This window comes from Podarcis erhardii (genome assembly GCF_964252035.2).
Source record: "Podarcis erhardii genome assembly, chromosome: 3".
In the NCBI taxonomy this organism is placed as follows: domain Eukaryota; kingdom Metazoa; phylum Chordata; class Lepidosauria; order Squamata; family Lacertidae; genus Podarcis; species Podarcis erhardii.
The window spans coordinates 84,531,971-84,550,448 of NC_138507.1; the positions used below are offsets into that span (position 1 = coordinate 84,531,971).

Sequence of the window (18,478 nt, forward strand, 5' to 3'; positions counted from 1 at the left end):
CCTGTCTCCGTAGCTTCCCTACGAGCTGCAAGACATGGTCAACAAGCACCTGCATAGCACTCAGGAGACCTCTGGCCCCGGCCAGGAGGCCCCTCACACCTTGGCTCCATCGGACGTGGTGCCCACCTCAGTGATCGCCAGAGTCCTGGAGAAGCCGGAGTCCCTGGTGCTCAACTCTGCCAAATCCAGCAGCGGCAGCTGCTCCATTGCCGAGGACGTCTTTGTGCACGTCGACATGAGCGGAGCTCCGTCCGACGCTTGCCCAAGCCCCGGCCAGCCCGGGAGCGAGGGGGCAGAGGGAGCAAGGCAGCAGAATGGGGGCTGCAAACCCCCAAGCGGCTTGGAGGGCCTCCCTGGCGAGGTGCCCACATTTGAGAAGCTGAGCCCGTACCCCACCCCGCCCCCGCCCCACCCCATGTACCCAGGGCGCAAGGTGATCGAGTTCTCGGAAGACAAGGTGCGAATCCCGAAGAACAGCCCCCTGCCCAACTGCACCTATGCCACGCGCCAAGCCATCTCCTTGAGCCTGGTCCAGGGGGAGGATGAGAACGGCGACAGGCAGCGCACCCTTCCCAGCAGCCCCGCCTCGGAGGGCCAGCGCTCGGCTTCCAGCTGCTCTTACCAGCCGTCCCCCAAGGTGAGCCGAGCTCACGGCTCCTCGCAGAGCAGCCCCTTCAGCAGCCCCCCGCAGGTGCCCAGCACCTTTGCAAGCTCGGCCAGCTCCGAGGAGGACCTGCTGGCCAACTGGCAGCGGATGTTTGTGGAGAAGGCTCCCCCAACCACGGAGCGGGTGCTGGTGAACCGCACCTCCTTCAGCCGCGACACGGCCCAGGAGCTCCAGAAACGTTTCAGCCGCTCCATGCAGGAGCTAGGCCGTGCCGCCTCCACCTACTCGGACGGCGAGGAGTCGGTGCAGAGCTGCAGCTGGACGGTGAGCAGGGACTCCAGCACCGACACCGACAGCACCGAGTCCCGCGCTCGCCGGGGCCACCTCTCCTCCGACTATGGCACGGACTTCTCCCAGGACGAAGCCCACAAGCTGCTGCAAGGGGGTGGCGGAGAGGGGGTGGCAGAGCCCGCCAACTCTTCCCCGGAGAAGCACAAAGACTACGTAGACCTCGACTCGTCCGGGAGCCCAGCCGAAGAGCAGGAAACGCTGCTGCAGGGAAGCCAGGAAAACAGCCAAGAGGGCAGCTCCGAGCAGAGCAGGGAGTGCAAGAGCAAGCCTCCTCCGGGCCGCCCCCACCGCAGCCCCAAGAGGATGGGGGTTCACCACCTCCATCGGAAAGACAGCCTGACGCAGGCCCAGGAGCAAGGCAACTTGCTCAACTGAGGGTAGGAAGGAAGCTGCCCAGGTGCAGCGTTGCACCCAGCTCCCAAGGGCTGTTACTCTACTCCTGAGGTTGAAAGGAGGACCGTCATGGGACTCCTTCCCAGGAATTCCAGGCCATTTTTATATATTTATTGTCTTTTTTAATGCACACTAAGAACGGAGGCAGCTCTCCTGCTACAGCACCAGGGCAAAACACTCGGGTTCCCACCAGCACAGGTGCTTTGTGTCCACAGCTCAGTTTGCACTCATGCCCTTCCTTCCACAGCTCAGTTCTGCCTTCACACTCCGATTCCTTCCTGCTAACATCCCATTGTTGGTTCTGAGTTACGCCCCTGCGGCACCTCAAGCCTCTATTCCTACGTGCCAAGAAGTAGGAACACGCTGTCCCTATTTTCATCGTGTGAATCTTCCCCCAGGTGAAGGCTGCGGGTGAGGTGCGACGGCTTCCGTTAGGTGGGCGTCCCCAGATGCGTGAGCTTCGCTGCTTTCTTTTCCTGCATTCTGCTACGTGGATGTGCGCTGGCGTGAATAGGTGGGACGATGCTCAGAGGCCACCTCCGCAGTTCCCTTGCTTCCTGAACCCAGCATGGTTACTTGTTGGGAGGAGCGCCACTCGGGAGCCTGCCAGAATGGGCCTTGGAGATTCCCTGCTCCAGCCAGCCAGCAAAATGGAGGCTGGTCCATTTGCCATAATGGGTTCAGCTGTGTGTGACTGTCATGTTGGCTCTTTCTTGGGTGGTCTGTGTCTCATTTGAATGACGTGAAGCTATGTGTTCTTTTACTTGCTTTCTTATAGGTCTTTGTCTTTTGAAATGTGCTTACCTCTTCCTTTTGTGAACGAGCAAAGAATGTGCAGGGATGGGGTGGGGGGATTGGTCAGAGAGCATCTGCTCTGCAAGAAGCGGCTCATCTCATTGTCGCTGTTGCCCTATGGCCACCACCCGCTGAGGAGTTGCTAAAGCCTAAGCAATGCGGCCATCTTGCCTCTGTAGGACCATCCTGTTTGCCCCTTGGAGAGATGGTGAGTGAGGATGAGCATCCTATCGGGGCTGTGATCCAAATCAATACTAGTGCCTTCCCAAGGCCTTAGGCAAGGTCTGATATTCCCCCTCGCCTACTTGCTTTGTTTTTTTGTATGTATTCAGTGTTGTATTTTTTTCTCTCCGTTTGCAGTATGTTTCTGTGTTTTGCGTATATCTGTGCACGCACCTGGGGAGGAAAAGTTTTTCCAGTGTTAGGAATTTTTCACTGAATGATCACGTTCCATAGACGCTGTTTCCTAGCCTGCCCTTGGTGCAACCAGTGCAATCTTCAAGAAAACAGTGAGAAAACTAGGCTGCTGAGCTTGGTTGCACTGCCAGCTGCTTATGTCCGGATGGAGTCTGTGTGATCTTCTGCTGGAGAGTACCCTAAAGCCTTTCTTCTCAGCACAGGGAGTCTTCTCCCTTGCAAACACCAGCAAAGCGGCTGCAAGCTGCTCAGAAAACCCACTCATAGCCCTGCAGGACCAAGAACTTCCCCCGAAACCTCCCAGTATCCATTGGATGGCTGCCATGGCCTATCTTGTGTTGACCTGCTTGCCTTTTGTGCTGTCCCCTGCTGCCTCCCTTTAGACCTAACCAGGGTCTGCTGTGTGTTAATTGTGGAGCAGTTTGGCCATAGCTAACTTTTTGATGTGGCCTTCTTCATTGGCCACTTCTCTTGCTGATAAGCTGCTGGCGGTTGCATCCCAGCATTGGGGTGTGACTCAGTATTTTCAGTTTAGCTATGCTAATAAATTGGTGCTAAATATGGACACCCTACATTTTGCCTATGCGGCACTTAACCCGTAATGATCTGACTTTTACAGCTGGCAGCTGCTTCCTTTGCTCAGCCACTCTCCTCCTTCAACCCTTGATCCCTTGGAATTTCCTTTGCTCTTCAAAAGGTAGAATCCAAGTTGCCACATGTTCCTGCTCCAGCACTGCAGTGCTCTCTTTCTTGCTGCAAAGGGTGCTGGAGATGGGAAGCCGTTGGGGCTTCCTGGTGACCTCTTGTTTGTGGTCAGTATTGGACAGACATGGTGCTGGGTGAAGCCTATCCCATAGAATCTGGGCCCTTCTCATGAGCTTGGCGAAAATGGAACTGATTTTAGCACATCCCACCGTGACAATTTTTTAGTTCGGAGCCCAGGCCTCTTTTCTGTGGCTGGCCTGCACAACTGCACATAAGGCAATCTGAAACTGTCACAATTGCAGCCACCAAACGGACAATTCCACGCAGTTACTACAATGTTGATTGAGACCAATCTCCATTTCCTATAATTCTATTGTATTAAAGGTTGGGAGCAGGGGAGAGAAAGGAGATCATTCTCGAGTGCAACCTAACCATGCCATTTATTTCACATGGGTCTGGGTGGCAGCAAAAACCTGCAGGAGAATTGAGGATCAGGTCTGTGTTAGTCCTGCTGCTGCAGCCTTCCTCCCAGAGCTCCTTTTGTGCAGTCCTGCATCTCAGCCCTTTGTATCCTCCTCCTCTCTGGCAGTATTATGAATTCTTTCTCGGGGAGCTTGAGTTGCCTTCTTTGGCTGCCCCATATTTTACAATGTCCCAACTCAAGACTGTTAATCTGCGACTAATGTGTTTTTTCTGAGATTTTCAAACTGATGATGTATATTTTAAAGCCAGAAATAAACTATTTTAAAAGTACGTCTGAAGCTGACTGTTGTACTGAAAGGGGGAGCACAGGAAACCACAGAAAATGAAATATTTTTAGGGCGTTCAGCTTTTTGACCTGCGGATCTGCATGGCTGCAAGCAAAGGGTCTTCCCTTTCATTCTTTTAACTCAGGGTTGGTGAGCCTGTGGTCCGGACACTGTATGATGAAAATTCCCATCATCCCTTACTATTGGCCATGTTTTCTGGGGCTAATGAGAACTGAAATTTCAGCAACATGCGGAGAAGGCCCTAGGTTCCCGATCCTTGCTTTAATTTGAGATGTATGGGATTGAATCTCAGACCCTTCGGCAGGCACAATGTGTGCTGCGTCCATCATCTGTGGCCCTCCTTGTAAAGGTACACCCAGACTTGATTGGTCTTCTCAGTGGGTCACGTGAAACTGGTTGTGCTAGCAGAAGCCAGCACATGGACTCCCGCTAGCTGTATCTTCCTGCGCTTGCAATACTCTGCCCCACCCTCAAGTCTTTTTGTGCAGGTTTTGGGGATACACAAGGGCAAGAGAGGGTAAGCTTGCCTTCCCAAGGAAGAACATGGCACTGATGGAGCTATGTTGAATATAAGCCATTGATTGTCATGACTGTGTTTACATTGCCAATTTACTTCTGGATCTTTTAGTAACTGTGCAACTAATGTAGGGTTTGTATTTGGACCTCTGTAGGATAGAAAGCAACCTCTTGCTATATAACGAGGCACCTGCCGCTGTAAAATGGAAGTAGATTGTCCACTTTCACGACATAATGTCTCTATTCCCTCTCCCCCGTTTATGTAGCTGTCCCATAAATCATGCGGTCTGTGGCAGCCACAATATCCTAATTAGAAGCTGCATGGCACTGCTGCCTCCTGGTGGTTCTCTTGGCTTTTGTGATTGACACAGAGAAAATGATTTATTGGTTTTGTTTGTGTGGGGCTAGGAAAATAGTCCAAAGCAAAACAGAGTCCTGCTGTCCCTAGAATCCTGCATGGAAACAACAGAGCCGCTGTGAACTCTTAGGAGGAGGAATGGGTACCATTGTAACAAAACACATTTCCACAAACTGCCTTACATGGCTGAGGCCTTACGTCATGGATGGAGAACTTGTGGCCCTCCAGATGTTATTAGACTGCAGCTACCATTGGCCCCAGCCAGTATGGCCAGTGGTTGGAGATGGTGGGAGCTGTAGTAGTCAACAATTGCCACACCCCTGCAATTTAGCAATAAAAACCCCTCCCATTGGGGCTGACAATGAGTTCCTCCCGCAAAAAAAATTGCTGTAGGGTCTATGTGAAAGAGGGTTGAATGAGAGGTGCTTGTGTGCAGAGATTGATAGGGATGTGGCCACCTCCACTGCTGGCATATGGCCCAAATTATTACCTTCAAGGTAATGCAGCCTTCTGAAATCAGGGGTACTTCAAGAGCACCCAAAGTGTGCACTCTGTCCCTATGGGATTTTTTCTCCTGGGTATTTCTGGTAGCACCTGTGACTGCCTTGAGTGACTCAGTACAGTCCTTAAGGAACTCAAGGGCATTCGCTACAACTTATTTGGGGAAAATAATTATTTAGGCCAGGGATCAGCTAACCTTTTCCAGCCGTGGGCTGGTCCACTGTCCCTCAGACCTGATGGTGGGCCGGACTATTTTTTTTTGGGGGGGGGGGGATGAACGAATTGCTTTGCCCCACAAATAACCCAGAGAAGCATTTTAAATAAAAGCACACATTCTACTCATGTAAAAACACCAGGCAGGCCCCACAAATAATCCAGAGATGCATTTTAAATAAAAGGACACATTCTACTCATGTAAAAACACGCTGATTCCCGGACTGTCAGCGGGCCAGATTGAGAAGGCAATTGGGCCGCATCCGGCCCATGGACCTTAGGTTGCCTACCCCTGATTTAGGCTATACAGTGGTGCCTCGCAAGACGAAATTAATCCGTTCCGCGATTCTCTTCGTCTAGCGGTTTTTTCGTCTTGCGAAGCAAGCCCATTGACAGCTTAGCGGATTAGCGCTATTAGCGGTCTAGCGGCTTTTAGCGATCAGCTGAGAAGCGGCTTATCAGCGGATCAGCTGTTAAGCGGCTTAGCAGCTTAGGAACAGGGCGAAAAAAGCGGGAAAAACCCCGTGGGAACTCGCAAGATTTTTTCGTCTTGCGAAGCAACCCCATAGAGAAATTTGTTTAGCGAAGCGCCTCCAAAACGGAAAACCCTTTCGTCTAGCGGGTTTTCCGTCTTGCGAGGCGTTCGTCTTGCGGGGCACCACTGTATAAGGCCTGGTTCACAGGAGCCTTCTGCCAACAGAAATCATCTTTCTCGTTGGGGGGGGGGGTTTAAGCTGCATTCTCAGCCCATTAGAGGCAGCGCAACAAAAAATGCATTACTATAAGGTTGCATTGTCTTTGTCACAATGCAACCTTATAGTAATGCATGGAAGAGAGGAGTGCCTGGCGTGCTCTGGTCTGTGGGGTCACGAAGAGTCGGACACGACTAAACAACAACATAAGGTTGCATTATTTCCCTTAGTGAAGCTGCCTTGCTGATGTGTATTTAGAAAGGAAAGAGCCTCATGGCCACAACTGGGCCATTTCTGTGAACTTTATATAAAATTCTACTTAAGACATAGGTACAAGCAATAAAAAGTATCTGTTATACATAAATATACACATCTGAATAAATACAGCCTCCCGCAAAGATTAGTCAAGAATGGATGGTGCGACCTAAAAATACAGCAACTGGACAATCACAAGCAACTGACAAGTTGTGTGACACAGACATCGAGATTAACTTGGGTCACATCCCAGTGTGGAGCTAAAAGTGACTTCAGTAAGACACAGTGTGTGGATCTGCACTCAGGGCAGGCGCAGCAATTACACATAGACATTAGGCTTTCACACCCATCTGTTTGCCTAGTGCATACACTCACTTGCAAACACACAAGCACAGTACACATTCACACATGATATATGTGTGAATGCACTTTTTTTAAAAATAAACACAGTCTTTCCACATACATGGAAATGATGTTCTCATCAGAGGCAATGGGAGTTTCCTTTTCACATCTCTGTTTCTGCTAGAAGACTTTCTCCAAGGCCTGAAGTTACCAAGACCATCTGGGAACTAGAATCTGTGAAATGGAGAAAAGATGGTTTTAGCCAATGAACAGGATTTGGAGGGGGACAACTGTGATTTGTAGCTGGATCCTAAACACAGGGTTAGGAAGACTCTATTATAAAGGAGAACATGAAGCGTTAAGTACAGTTCAAGAAAGCACCAGCTTGAGTACCCCTGAAGTGAAGCAATTGGCTATTAAATAGATTCATTTTATGCCTAAAGTGCATAGCACAATACTAACCATGTCTACGCAGAAGTGTCTCTTATTGAATTCAATGGGGCTTACTCCCAGATAAGTGGGATTACAATTGTAGCTGCAGACCATGACCACATAGAGTCCCATCCCCTCCCTTCCTCCCCAACTCCCTGGATTCCTATGTGCTGTTTCCGCAGACAGGCTGTGTGGTTCCACTAGTCTTCCTTAACCTGGTGCCCTCCCTGTTGCCAGAATCTGCCAGTATGGTCAATGGTCAAGGATGATGAAAGTTCAAATAAGCACCAGGTTGGGGAAGGTAAGGGCTACACAAGCAGGCAGCTCCTCTGTTGTAATTATTGGGCTCCAAGTGCAGTATCAGAACACCCATTAGGATGTGCTGCCTCTTGATTTGAAGTCTGCACACAACAAAGTTTCCTTTTCCAAAATACACAGTTAAAAAGGAGGCCTGCTAATGTGAAGCTGGATTAACCTCTGTGCTTAGACATCCACACTTAACTTGCTCTAGTATTTTCCTATAACTCCTGTAATACGGAGACAATGGTAGCTCTCCGCTTGATAGGCACATGAGATGTGCATAATAATAATAATAATAATAATAATAATAATAATAATAATAATTTATTTATACCCTGCCCATCTGGCTGGGTTTCCCCAGCCACTCTGGGCGGCTTCCAACAAAACACTAAAATACAATAACCTATTAAACATTAAAAGCTTCCCTAAAAAGGGCTGCCTTCAGATGTCTTCTAAAAGTTTGGTAGTTATTTTTCTCTCTGACATCTGGTAGGAGGGTGTTCCACAGGGCAGGTACCACTACCGAGAAGGCCCTCTGCCTGGTTCCCTGTAATTTGGCTTCTCGCAGTGAGGGAACCACCAGAAGACCCTCGGCACTGGACCTCAGTGTGCGGGCAGAACGATGGAGGTGGAGACGCTCCTTCAGGTATACTGGACCGAGGTTTCCATTTAAGGCTTTGCCTTATAATTACACAAAAGAACCCAAATGGGATACCAGACTTTGGTTTTTGTTCAAACAGGAGATTATCACCCCTTCATAAGCCAATTTGTAGGGTTGATTTCAGAAAATCATTAGCAGCTGGATTGCATTTCAGTTTAGTGCTGCCAGTGCATTTGTGCTAAGGACTAGATTTCATAGTGTAGGAAAGTGTTTTCATCCCTAACTAAGCTCTATTCTAATATAAATACTGGGACAAAACTATATGCTTCTATGTGTGCATTTTAGCTCAGCTGGTAGAGCATGAGACTCTTAATCTCAGGGTTGTGGATTCGAGACTCACACTGGGCAAAAGAATCCTGCACTAAGGGGGGTTAGACTAGATGACCCTCACGGTCCCTTCCAACCCTATGATTCTATGATGCTGTGGAATACCAATACTGAAATTTTGTGAACTTCAATATTTTGAGGGCCTGAATGTCATGGTTTCCCATGGTCAGCCTCCCCCTTCCAGCTTCACCCCCCCCATCTTCCTCCTCCTCCTCAGTGGAGGCCCCAGCAGACTTACTGCTCTGGCAGATCCAGTTGTTCTTCTCTCTTGCCATGACTTCACGAGTCTCCGTCTCGTCGTCTTCCTCACCCTCAGAAAGAAGGTCGGAAATCTGCTGCTGAAGTTCAGGGCTGATGTTGTTCTCTGCCAGGATCAGCGTCCGCAAAGCTGTTGGGTAGTTTTCCACCATATCCAGCAGGATCTGAACAGAACAAGAGTCGAGAGGCTGGTTGGTAAGCAACTCAGCTTAGAGGCAAGAGAACCAAGGACAGAGAATGCAAAGGGGCTCCACTCTTCCTGACAAACTGCCCCTGAGACAGGGCATTTGAGGAAAGAGTGCATTTGGGGTAGATAAAAGCAGACGAAACTAGTCTGCCCACTTCCATGACTTAGAAGGCGAATGGAAGGCGGCAAAGGGCCATGTTCTCCTTACCAAGGCTGATTGGTTGGTGAGTCCCGTTCCTTCCAAGTCCAAAACCTCAAGGGTGCGGCTGGACGCCACAGAAACTGCCAGCATTCCTGCTATTTGGTCACCTAGACGGTAGAAAGTCAGGAAATGTTAGAAGACCTCACAGAGGCCATGTTGCATGCAGCCATTCCAGGAGTGGCAGAATTTGTTGGGCAGTCCAACAACCTCAACTCTACCAGCACCTCCCCACCCCCAAAATGGCATTTGTTTAATAACGCCACAGATGCATTCAACAGGTGCAGTTTTCTAATCTCACTCAAAGGTGCTGCACCTGTTTAATGTCTGCCTGTTAAAGGCACAAGACACTGGGGGAGAGTGATCACATTATGCATCTGTTTTGCTGCTTCTGCTGCTTTTCTTTCTCTTCTTAAATTGGCTAAGGGGGGAGAAACGGTACCTCTGCACCTGGGGCAGCAGCACATAACCTCTAGGCGAGCTTAGTCTTAATTAGAAGGAGTTGCTTCTGGGTCAGAGAAGAAGCCTTCTGCCAGGCTCTCATTTTGCAGGGTAAACCCTGACAGCGGAAGGGCAGAAAGAAGAAAGGCCTCGCCCAGTTTTGAAAGGGCAGGATTAGGTGGGGTGTGCTGAGGAGCGTCTCACATTTGCTTCCCTGAGGCAGGAGGGATGGGGAGAAGAGAGAGCTGCCTGGTCTAGTCTCTTCTCTCACCAGCTGCCAATTCTGCTCAGGCAGCGCAGCTGCAGAGAGAGGCGGTTTCCATGGTAACCACTGCTGGGGCTCCTCTCCTCTTTGCTGTATTTGGAAGAAGATGAGGAGGCAAGGGCGGGGGAAGAAGCATGGTCTGACTCCCAAGCCCAGTAGCAGCAGCCTACATGGGGCTGCAAAGATAACATTCGGAGGATGAACAAAACAAATTCCTTCCAGTAGCACCTTAAAGACCAACTAAGTCAGTTCTTGGTATGAGCTTTCGTGTGCATGCACACTTCTTCAGATACACATGTATCTGAAGAAGTGTGCATACACATGTGTATCTGAAGAAGTGTGCATGCACACGAAAGCTCATACCAAGAACTGACTTAGTTGGTCTTTAAGGTGCTACTGGAAGGAATTTGTTTTGTTTTGACTATGGCAGACCAACACGGCTACCTATCTGTATTCGGAGGATGGGTACTGCCACACTGTACACAGGAAGAGGAAGTGCACATAACCTAAGGCCTGTATGGCAGGCTGCTCTTCAGGCCTCCTCAGCTTGGAAGCAAGTCTCATCCCTTGCAGAACATGGTAGGCCGCCATCTTATATTCTCCCAGGCCCAGGCTGGCAATTGTCAGTTTCATTTCGTATTTTGAATAGCCAGGTTCTTTGCTTAGGCCCTTTTTTATTATTAAAAAAAAAGTGCAAAGGTGGTACCTCTATTCCAGACAAAGGGGACACTAGTTTACACACATATGCAAACTCTATCAGGAAAAGAAAGGGGTTGTAACTCAAGGGCAGATCACACAGGCTGGCAAACATTCGAGCTGCTACCTAAGTACAGACCAGGTAGATGGAGCACCTCTCTGACCCTTCAGGTGCCTCTGGACTACAACTCCCATAATCCCTTACCATCAGCCATGTTGGGTGGGCTGATGGGAGTGGAAGTCCAACTTCTGGAGGGTGGCAGATTTCTCACTCATGGTGCAGATCGAGATGGACCATGGTCTGACTCAGTAAAAAGCAACTTCGGCCCTCTGTGGATGCTAGCTGCCAGTCATTCAGCAACTTCCAAATTGGACCATCGTAAGGCACTCCATGTGAGGCAAGGCCTTCAAAACTGTCCAGAACCTGAAAACAGTGTAAAATACTGCAGCCAGGGTGCTGACAGGTGGAGTGGTGGACTTGGGTACTACTATTATGGTAGCCTGTGTGCCACCCTCATGTTGCCTTCCCAAAGGCGAGTGAGGAATAGCCCAGCTTTGAGAAGGAGGTGTGAGGGCTCTGGCAAGGTCTAGAACCCTCCCACCTCCTTCCCAAAGCTGGGAAAGTGCTAACTAGGCTTTAGGAAGAGGGGGGACTAGACTCTAGGACTCTATCAGAGCCCTCATGCCTCCTTCCCAAAGCCCAATGCCTTTGAGAGGGTGCCCCCCCCCTCAGCTCAGCACCCAGTGTATGCACTTCTCACACAGCCCTAAATCCACCCGACGGGTGTTTGGTGATTTGATTCCATCATATTGGTTTTCTGTTATCAGAAACTAATCACTGCTGATTAGTTTCAAGCTCGATTCAAGGTGCTAGGGTTGGTTTTAAAAACCCTTAAACAGCTTTGGACCTAGGAGCTGCCTCAAACTCAAGAGGCAAGGCTGCTTTCAACCAGGGTCAGGACCTTCTCTGCTGTGGCACCCAACTATGTGGAATGCTTTGCCAAGTAAGACTGCAGTTGCAGGCATAGCTTTTGACTGATTCATTCATTTTCAGGTAGCTTAGTATGATGTGGTTGTGGAACGTTAAATTAGCTTTGTGTTTATTTTCAGAGAGTGTGTGCAATATTGGAATGGATACTTGTTTCTCAGTGTTTTGTTATTTTCTCTGTTTGCCGCCTTGAGAAATTAAAAAAATACATAAAATAATGAAGAGGAAGGGCTGAGTTGGATTGTGATTGGACTTGCCCTAGATGTGGGCTCTTTACCTATCGTTAACCAAGCAACATCCCCACTTGTTTAAAAGAAAGAGAGAGAGAGAGAGAAAGAAAGAGACACACATAAGCCACGCACGATATCCATGCTCCTCTCACCCAGTGGGTTGTAGTCCAAGTTCAACACTCGCACCTGGGAACTATGAGCCACTGCAATAGCCAGGCGCCCCCATCCTTTGGCTGTGATGCCAGGGTTAGCACTGAGAGTCAACTCCTTCAAACCTAAGGGAAGCCAAGTGAGTTTACACAGTCACAAGATCTCACTCTTGTATTCAGGATTATAATAAACTGCAAACATACTGCCCTTTTCTTCTCCCTGCAGAATCATGGGTGTGGATTAAAATCTCCACTCCACATTTTACATTTGCTTTAAAATACTACTACTACAGTCATACCTCATGTTACGGACGCTTCAGGTTACGTCTTTTCAGGTTGTGTCCTGTGGCGACCCGGAAGTACCGGAAAGGGTTACTTTCGGGTTTCACCCGCATGCGCAGGAGTGCTAAATCGCGCCGCGCACCTGCGTAGATACGGCGCTTCAGGTTGCGCTCTTTTCAGGTTGTGGATCCCATTCGCAACCAGAGGTACCACTGTACTACTACTACTACTACTACTACTAATAACCCATGAACACATTTTAACCACTCTTTTGGGCAAACTATCAGGATGGTTAAAAGGACAGATTTCTTAAGAACTAACTGTGGGACAGTTGTAGGTTAACAAAAGTTGTATTCAGAGATATTAAACGTGTAGTTAAATTGTTGTCCTCCACCCTTTTAAAGGCTTCTTGGAGCATGTGGCTCAAGTCATTTTGGTGGCTGGCAAAGGAAACTCCAACAGCACCCACATCCCCAAGGTTGATAAAAATAAAATAAGGGAAAGGAAAACTAATCTGTACCAAGTCATCTTGTGAATGCTTGATTAGAATTTGACATTTTGATGTTTTCCACTCTCAGCTCCTTTGGGAGAAAGGGTGGGACACAAATAATAATAAATAACAATTAAATGTTCCTGAATGCCCTGCAACTTTGGCAGCATTTGATGACATCCTACATTTGCCCATGTGAACACACACTTCAGCTGAGTCTGATAACTGTAGACATAAATGTTGTGGAAACTGTTCCCAAGATAAGCATTGGGAGAACATGTTGTGCTAATTTTCACATGCTAACGGGCTACAAGCAGAATAATTTGCATCATACTTATAGAGTTAATTTTCTGGTATGATACTGTCTGAACGATGCCCTCATTTGTCTACACTAGAGATGGGAAACCTTATTATTTTTATTATAAAATATATTACCCGCCCTTCACCAGCAGATTCCAGGGCAGGTTAACAAAAATAAATCCCTCCAGATGTTGTGGACTTTTTCAAACCCCATCATTCCTAGCCAGCATGGCCAATGGTCACAGATGAGGGGAACTTTAATCCAAGAACATATGGAGGACAACAAGTTCTTGATCCCTGGCCTACAGTATCTGATCCCTTTCCCTCTCAGCTCAACCACAGAAACAGCAGGCCCCAAAAGAGGACAAAGTGCTATCACAAGAAGGACAAGAAGAAGCAAGAAAGAAGAGCTCTTTAAAGTGAAAGGATGATCTCATGCTAAAAGGCAGAGGGGCCATGTTTCTTTCTAATGGATCATGTTAAACACTGAGGTTCCAAATTTACCAGAATATACACAAGAGATCTGCAGTGCCCTTATTTTTCTTTCTCCGGATTTTGCTCTTGCAAGCCTAGTGGCATGCTTAATGCAGTAGAGTGGAAGAGGACGGCTGAAAACTCGGTCAAAGTATTATTTTCCAGTCCGCCAGTCTCCAATACTCTTTTCTCAAAAGACTTTTGATTTAGCTCAAGCTAATTCCTTGAGCAAAAAGTAACCTTTGGTGATATTTCTGAGTAGCACCAACAGATAAAATTCACAGCAATAGGGCATTTCAGAAAAAGGAAAACGGCTTTTAATGTGACAGCATCAAGTTTTGGTTGCAAAAAATAAAATGCAAAACAACTGCAAAGCCTACAGATACTCACACTGACTTAGTGGGAAATGACACTGTTTAGTTCTATAACAGGGCAAAGTATAATTACTTCTATTCTGAATCCCTTCTCTCCCAGAATGAGAATCCACTTATTCTTAGCAAGCCACAGAGTAAATTTCACTATAATTTCACTTTGCTGAAAACTCAGTGCTACAGTTTGTCAGGGGGTCTCTTTACTCTCTGAAGAAGAAAAAGAATAGTTTAAAGCGATGTCACGAAGGCAGAGCAGACTTGTTCTCTGTTGTTCCGGAACCAGCACGCAGAAATTGCAGGAGAGCAAATTTTGGCTAGAAGTTAGGAACAGAAACTTCCCCAATGGTTAGAGCTGTTAAACAAAGGACAGGCTGCTTTGGGAAGTATTTAAGCGGAGGCTGGACAGCCATCTGTCAGGGATGCTGTGGTTGCATCCTGTATTGCAGATCCGGTACTGAACAGGGAGTGGACATTACCTCCACAACCGTTCCAACTGTAGAACTGTATGAACAAAGATCTGAAGTCCATTATGAGCTCCAGAGATATACAAGAACCCCACACATCCAGTTTTGCTTACCTGACTTGGCCCCATCAGGAGGGAGCAGTCCACAGATCAAGTTAATACCTTCATCACCCAGCATGCAGTCCCCTAAGTCCAAGGCCACAAGTGAGGGATGGATGGAGAGTGCTGGGTTCAGAAGTGCCAGACCAGCGTCTGTCAGGGGACTTCCGTGGAGGCTGTGCAAGAATAAATGGTTAGGAATTAAAACTATCCTTCTTCAAGAGTTGCAGTTGACTTCACCCAGCTCAAACTATGACAAAGAAATGCAGTAAATAAGTTAACAGGGGTGATTTATACCAACAACTCTAAAAGACGAAGAGTCATTAACGGAGTCTTTGAATCTGCTTCCTTACTCCCTGCTCCCTTTTCTGTCATGGTAGCAGATTCCTTTATCACTATGGTTTCCTCCCCACCCCACCCCCACCTGCGTTTCAGTGTCCTACTCTTCCTTCTGACACAACATACATAGCTTTGTCCTGGGTTTGCTGCCCTGAGATATACTGGAATTTGGCTTAGGGTAATAAAATGTTGCCCAAATCCAAGTTTCACTGTTTCTGTTTAAGAAGATTAATCTGTGTTGGTTACAGATAGGTAGCCGTGTTGGTCTGCCATGGTCAAAACAAAATAAAAAAATTCCTTCCAGTAGCACCTTAAAGACCAACTGAGTTAGTTCTAGGTATGAGCTTTCGTGTGCATGCACACTTCTTCAGATGCCGTATCTGAAGAAGTGTGCATGCACACGAAAGCTCATACCTAGAACTAACTCAGTTGGTCTTTAAGGTGCTACTGGAAGGAATTTTTTTAATCTGTGTTGGGTTTGAAATAATCTAGAATGCTATCACCATTTTGGATTAGAATCACAACCTTGCCCTCAAAGCCCTTTTGGTGTGGGTAACTTTGCACACAGAGCAAAAGGTTAGTTAAAAGGTGTTAAGGACTAACAGCTCAATTATATATCCATGTCTACTCAGAAGTCAATGGGCTTTGCTCCCAGTAAGTGGGGTTTGGACTACACAGATACACTAAACAATTTTGGAACAGCTGTAATCCTATGCACACTTACCTGTGAGTAAGATCTATTTAACATAATGGGGCTTACTTTTGAGTAAACATGCATATGAATTGGACTGCAAGACTTCTGCCAGCAGAACTGGGCACCTTTCCTCAAGTCCTACTAAGTAGAGGGCTACTCACAACAAAGACTGGACAGAGCGGTTGGTCTTCAGGGCTTCAGCCAGTTGCTTGACCCGATTGATATTGGAGACAATCCCCAAGTTAAGATTAAGTTGAGCTAAGGAGTGAGATTCTGCGACCCCCCTGCAGATGCGGCCAAAATCTCTGTCGGAAAGCTGACAGCCCCGGAGCGAAAGCAGTTTGATGGAGTTCTCTCTCAGGCTCTCACAGATATCCCGAATCTCGGCACTTGATAAAGTCTCCCCAGAGATCTGGATAGATCCCGGCAACATATTTATATATTTGTGAATAAAACACTCTCAGCAGCAAGATAATCCGGATTTGTGCAAGCAACGTGCAATCCAGAGCAGTGCAGGGATTGCTTTGCAATCCGGATCAGAAGAGGTAAGGAGCGCGTTAAGGAAATCAGTGGACCGACGGTTGTGCAATCCTGTGCAAACGAAGCTGGAGGCCACGGTGCAATGTTACAATACCCGAATTCAATGTGCTATTCGGCTCAGGCCAGAATACAGTACTTCTTGTACGCAGTTCAAATAGGTGCTCCTTAAAGCAGCTTTAAGCGTTGCGCAAGCCGGATCCGCGTAGAAACTTCTATGCGACCCGGATGCATCAAGGTAAATTCTGTGCAACTCCAAATTAAAGCATGTGGAGAACAATAACGGGTACTCTCTAAGATATGTCAAAAGCAGAGCGCTTTCCAGTCCCGAGCAGGGTTGTGAAGAGGGTAAGGTGAGCAGACCGGGATAAGATGGTGCAGGCAGATGCCAGGCAATGTGAAATAACAGGAGCAAGAAATGCAAATCCAAATCGGTGCCAGATCCTTTCTGGAATTTCACGCGAATAGAAAAAACCGAGCGTGTGTGTGTGTGTGTGTGTGTATTCAGGCTTCTGCGCAATCCGAGAACAAGCCGCCGAGTCCGCCGGGGAAGGGGTGGGGGCGGGCTGCCGTGCCCTCCAGCTTCAGTCGTTTATAAATGATCTTCCCCCTTCCCCGGCGCCCTCCTTGCCACCCACAGCAATGCAGCCTCGGTCGCGGAGGCTTGTACTGCCGCTCCTGCCGCCGCACCTGCTCCGCCTTCACTCCCGGGCCCGGGGCAGATCCGACGACTCCCGGGCGCGAGTCCCTCCTCCGGCCGCCGCGCCGGCTCCTCCTTCTCCTCCTCTTAGCGCACCGGCGGCTCCCGCGGCAGCGCCCAGCGCATAGTGCCGGCGGCGGGACGGAGTCGCCAGCGCCGCTGCAGAGACCGGAGCTGCGCTGTCTCCTCCCTCCTTATGCCCCCAGGGTGCGCGTGTGGCGGGGCGGGAGGAGGGAGGGAGGGAGGGAGGAGGACCCAGCTTTGTTTGGCGTTGCGCCGGTTCCTATGGCCACAGCCAGGCACCGCAGCCTGCGCTCTTGCCAAGCCGGGCCACGCGGCTGCTGCCGCCCCGCCGCCGCCGCCGCCGCCGCCTCCCCAGGCGCGCCGTCCTGCCCCGGGCTCCACCTCCAGGCCCTCCCCGCCGACAGGGGCTGTGCGTGAGGCCGGGGCTGACGGGATTCAATCTAGATCCAGGCGCTCGGTTGGTGGAGGACGCCGGGGCCGGGCGGGGTCCTGGAGACCTCCGTCTTCCCTCTCGGCGAGATGCTTTGCGCCACCTCTTGGATGCGACTGTGCGGCGGATCGTGGGCCGAGCCGCACCCTGTGACCCGGAGCCCCAGACTGACCTTCAAGGGAGTGGGGTCGTGGGGGGTGAGATTGGGACCAGCTTTTTCCCGCTTCCTCGGCAGCGATGAGAGAAATGAACTCTGCAGTTGCTCAGAGGCGCCCTGTTTTGACGGCGCAAGTTCCCGAGCAGGGAATCTGCCGCTTAGAATAGGTTCGGATGGGGGACTCTCCAAGAGTAAAAGGAGGCATGTCTGTTTGATCTGTCTAGCAGTTTAAACCGCAGCGGCAGCGGTGGCTGGTAGATCCTTCCCTGTTTCCAGCACCACGTTTCCAAAATGGCTGAGAAGTCAGGCTTGGACATCCTCCGCACCCCTCACGTCCAGGTTCTTATTCCCAGCAAGACCTCTCCTGCAGTCATAAAGACAATTCCCACATCTTCCTTCTTTTAATGGAAGTACTCATGGGATTTTTTTAAATATATCTGTAAGTTTTTAATAGATCTGCTCTGTTTATATATAGTTTTGATTATATAAATGTTTAATTGTTTTTAATTATTGTTCTTTTCAAAAAGTTTTTAGCTGTTCCTATTTTATCTGTAAAACGCTTTGAGTCGCCGACAGGGAAGAAAGCAGGAAATACATACATACATTCAACTTTAAGAATGTCATCCACATAAGTTTATTGTAGGATTCATGCGAATGGGTGAGTAGAACACCCAAAATGATAGCAAAAATAGCCTTTGGTTCTCTGAGTAGCTCTGCTCTGCTCCTGTATTCATGAACTCTACAGGAGCAGCAGGAGCAGCCAAAGGGCTGTACAGTAGAGGTTTGTACTGTATTAAAGGATTACACATCTCTTAATCTGTGTTTCATTTTACCTCAGCTTTAGGTGTAAGCAGAAATGGAGATGCAAGATAAAGCAAGGTCTGCAACTGAAGGAGCAGGAGTGTTAACCTTTTGTATATGAGTATATCCACCCAGAGCAGGCCAGAAGGACTTCTTACTGCCATTATGGAATGAGGGAATTAGGGAGGAACCACTTTGCCTTTCCTCCATTGCTGCTTAGAACAGTTTCCCAGAACACCTGTGTGATCCCAGCTCTCTTCGCTTACTTC

General features: G+C 48.6%; 2 protein-coding genes across 8 annotated transcripts in view; one reads left to right on the plus strand and one right to left on the minus strand.

The window, feature by feature from the left end:
- The window catches only part of TJAP1 (tight junction associated protein 1), a 43,659-nt gene extending 39,638 nt beyond the window's left edge, over window positions 1–4,021 (plus strand). For all 5 annotated transcript variants that reach the window (XM_081856068.1, XM_081856069.1, XM_081856072.1 and 2 more), the window contains one exon: window positions 14–4,021. In XM_081856068.1, coding sequence (XP_081712194.1) covers window positions 14–1,333 — 1,320 coding nt within the window. In that variant the 3' untranslated portion in view covers window positions 1,334–4,021. The remainder of the gene's footprint in view (window positions 1–13) is intronic.
- Window positions 4,022–6,606: 2,585 nt separating this feature from the next.
- Window positions 6,607–17,143, minus strand: LRRC73 (leucine rich repeat containing 73). 3 transcript variants are annotated; one of them, XM_081856046.1, is made up of 6 exons: window positions 15,722–16,967; window positions 14,543–14,703; window positions 12,052–12,174; window positions 9,289–9,389; window positions 8,874–9,057; window positions 6,607–7,149 (listed from the first exon to the last, which is right to left on the minus strand). In XM_081856046.1, exons 1-6 carry the CDS (start codon window positions 15,991–15,993, stop codon window positions 7,079–7,081), a joined length of 912 nt encoding a protein of 303 aa, XP_081712172.1. In that variant the 5' UTR covers window positions 15,994–16,967; the 3' UTR covers window positions 6,607–7,078. The 3 variants fall into 3 exon arrangements, with proteins under 3 accessions (XP_081712172.1, XP_081712174.1, XP_081712173.1); XM_081856048.1 differs by having other exon boundaries at window positions 16,788–16,954; XM_081856047.1 differs by lacking the exon at window positions 12,052–12,174 and having other exon boundaries at window positions 15,722–17,143.
- Window positions 17,144–18,478: the final 1,335 nt, after the last annotated feature.